The sequence below is a fragment of the Hipposideros armiger genome, unplaced genomic scaffold (genome assembly GCF_001890085.2).
Source record: "Hipposideros armiger isolate ML-2016 unplaced genomic scaffold, ASM189008v1 scaffold_377, whole genome shotgun sequence".
NCBI classification, from domain to species: domain Eukaryota; kingdom Metazoa; phylum Chordata; class Mammalia; order Chiroptera; family Hipposideridae; genus Hipposideros; species Hipposideros armiger.
Genome location: NW_017731727.1, coordinates 582,907 through 584,502, shown reverse-complemented (window position 1 = coordinate 584,502; position 1,596 = coordinate 582,907). Strand labels below are relative to the sequence as shown.

General features: G+C 39.3%; 1 protein-coding gene across 1 annotated transcript in view; it reads right to left on the bottom strand.

Moving 5' to 3' along the window:
- Positions 1-1,594, bottom strand: part of LOC109393341 (nuclear cap-binding protein subunit 2) — a 2,372-nt gene extending 778 nt beyond the window's left edge. Inside the window, 1 exon segment of the mRNA XM_083287479.1 lies at positions 1,569-1,594. Coding sequence (XP_083143605.1) covers positions 1,569-1,594 — 26 coding nt within the window.
- Between the last annotated feature and the right edge of the window lie 2 nt (positions 1,595-1,596).

Here is a 1,596-nt window from a genome sequence, read left to right as displayed (position 1 = left end):
GTGGCTGCTGGCCACTCACGCTGGCTGCTGGCTACACACGGTAGCCCATGGCAACCCACTGCCACAGGGGCTGCAGCCTATGCCGTCGCCGGCGACTCACGGCAGCCCAGCTCCAGGTTGAGCTGTTGTTCAGCATCTTAGCTGTAGAGAGCAGTGTCACTGGCCCTCATATGTGGGATCCGAACCGGGGCCCTCTGGCATCCCAAGCCAGTTCTTAACCATTGTTCCACTCAGCTGGCCCCTAAATTAATTTTTTTAAAATAGTAAAGTTATGAAGATGGAAGCAGACACACAAACCTGTGGATATTTAACAGGTTTGTGCCCAGATGCATAGACACCTCAGCTCTTGACCAGGAGGACCATGTCAAGGCAAACCCGAAATGGAAAGTTCCAGGTCCCAGGAACATGGTCATAAAATGCAACTTTGCAAGTTTTCCTGAAAAGGAGGTTATGTTGTCTTTGGTTGACTCAGATCTCACATACATAATCTATTATGAAGGAATACATTTACTAACAATATGCTCTTGGAAAATATGGCATAAAACAGTAAAATGGATCAAATTTTCATGGAGAATGAGCACTACTATCATTCCTGGTCAAGGACTAGACGTCAGGTAAGCCACATATATAATCATGGTCAAAGTACAAATATGGTTGTGATATACTCTCATAATTTATATAATACATTTGTGACTCAAGTCTATAGTATGGGAATCAATATATTGTATTGTTAGATTAGACAAAGAGTCTCTAAATATACTATCAAGTATACAAGTAACTCTATAAAAACAAAAGCTCTCTGGCATCATAAATTTGACCTAAATTAAAATTAGATTTTATTAGGAATAATCCCACTTGTCATCTTAGATTTTAGAAAGACAGTTATTTAATTACTTGAACATTTCAAGTCTATTTTAAAAACCTTCCCAGATAATTTTAACAAATGCTCTTTCCCCCCTTTCCTAATTTTTCCTACTGGGGTCAGAGGCCTTAAATGATTCATTTGGTTTTAGCTATACTTTTCAAAAATAAGCAGTTCCCCACACCTCACCTATTTTGTAAAGATACCCAAATTTTTTAAAATTTTCCTTTTATCTGAGTTTGTTTTATGCAATCTCTAAAAAATGATAATTTGGAGGTCTTGGGAACATGGTCATAAAATCCAACTGAAGTCCTTCTGAATGGGGAATCGTGTTTTGGTTGACTCAGATCTTACATACCTAATTTATTCCTGAAGAACAGTTCACTTTTGACCACCTGATGGTCAAACTGGTAATCTGACAGCCACCTTCAAAATTAAGACAAGAATAAACGAATATTTGTGTTTATGCCATTTAATAACTTTGCAGAGAGGAAAAATACATCAAAAGGGTTTCTGCTCAGCAAATAAAGTAAACTTGCTATGAGATGGGCTGTTTGCTCACCTGGAGTTGTTCTTTAAAGGACTTTTTGAGGGGCTAGAGCTGCAGGTTTTTCACTGGGCCGGTTCTTGTCATATCACAGGCCTGAGCTTGTTTTCTAAAGCCTCCTTTACCAGCATCAAAGTCTTCCTAAAAATCATCTCTTACCTGGTCCCCAGACTGGCCGTGGTCATAC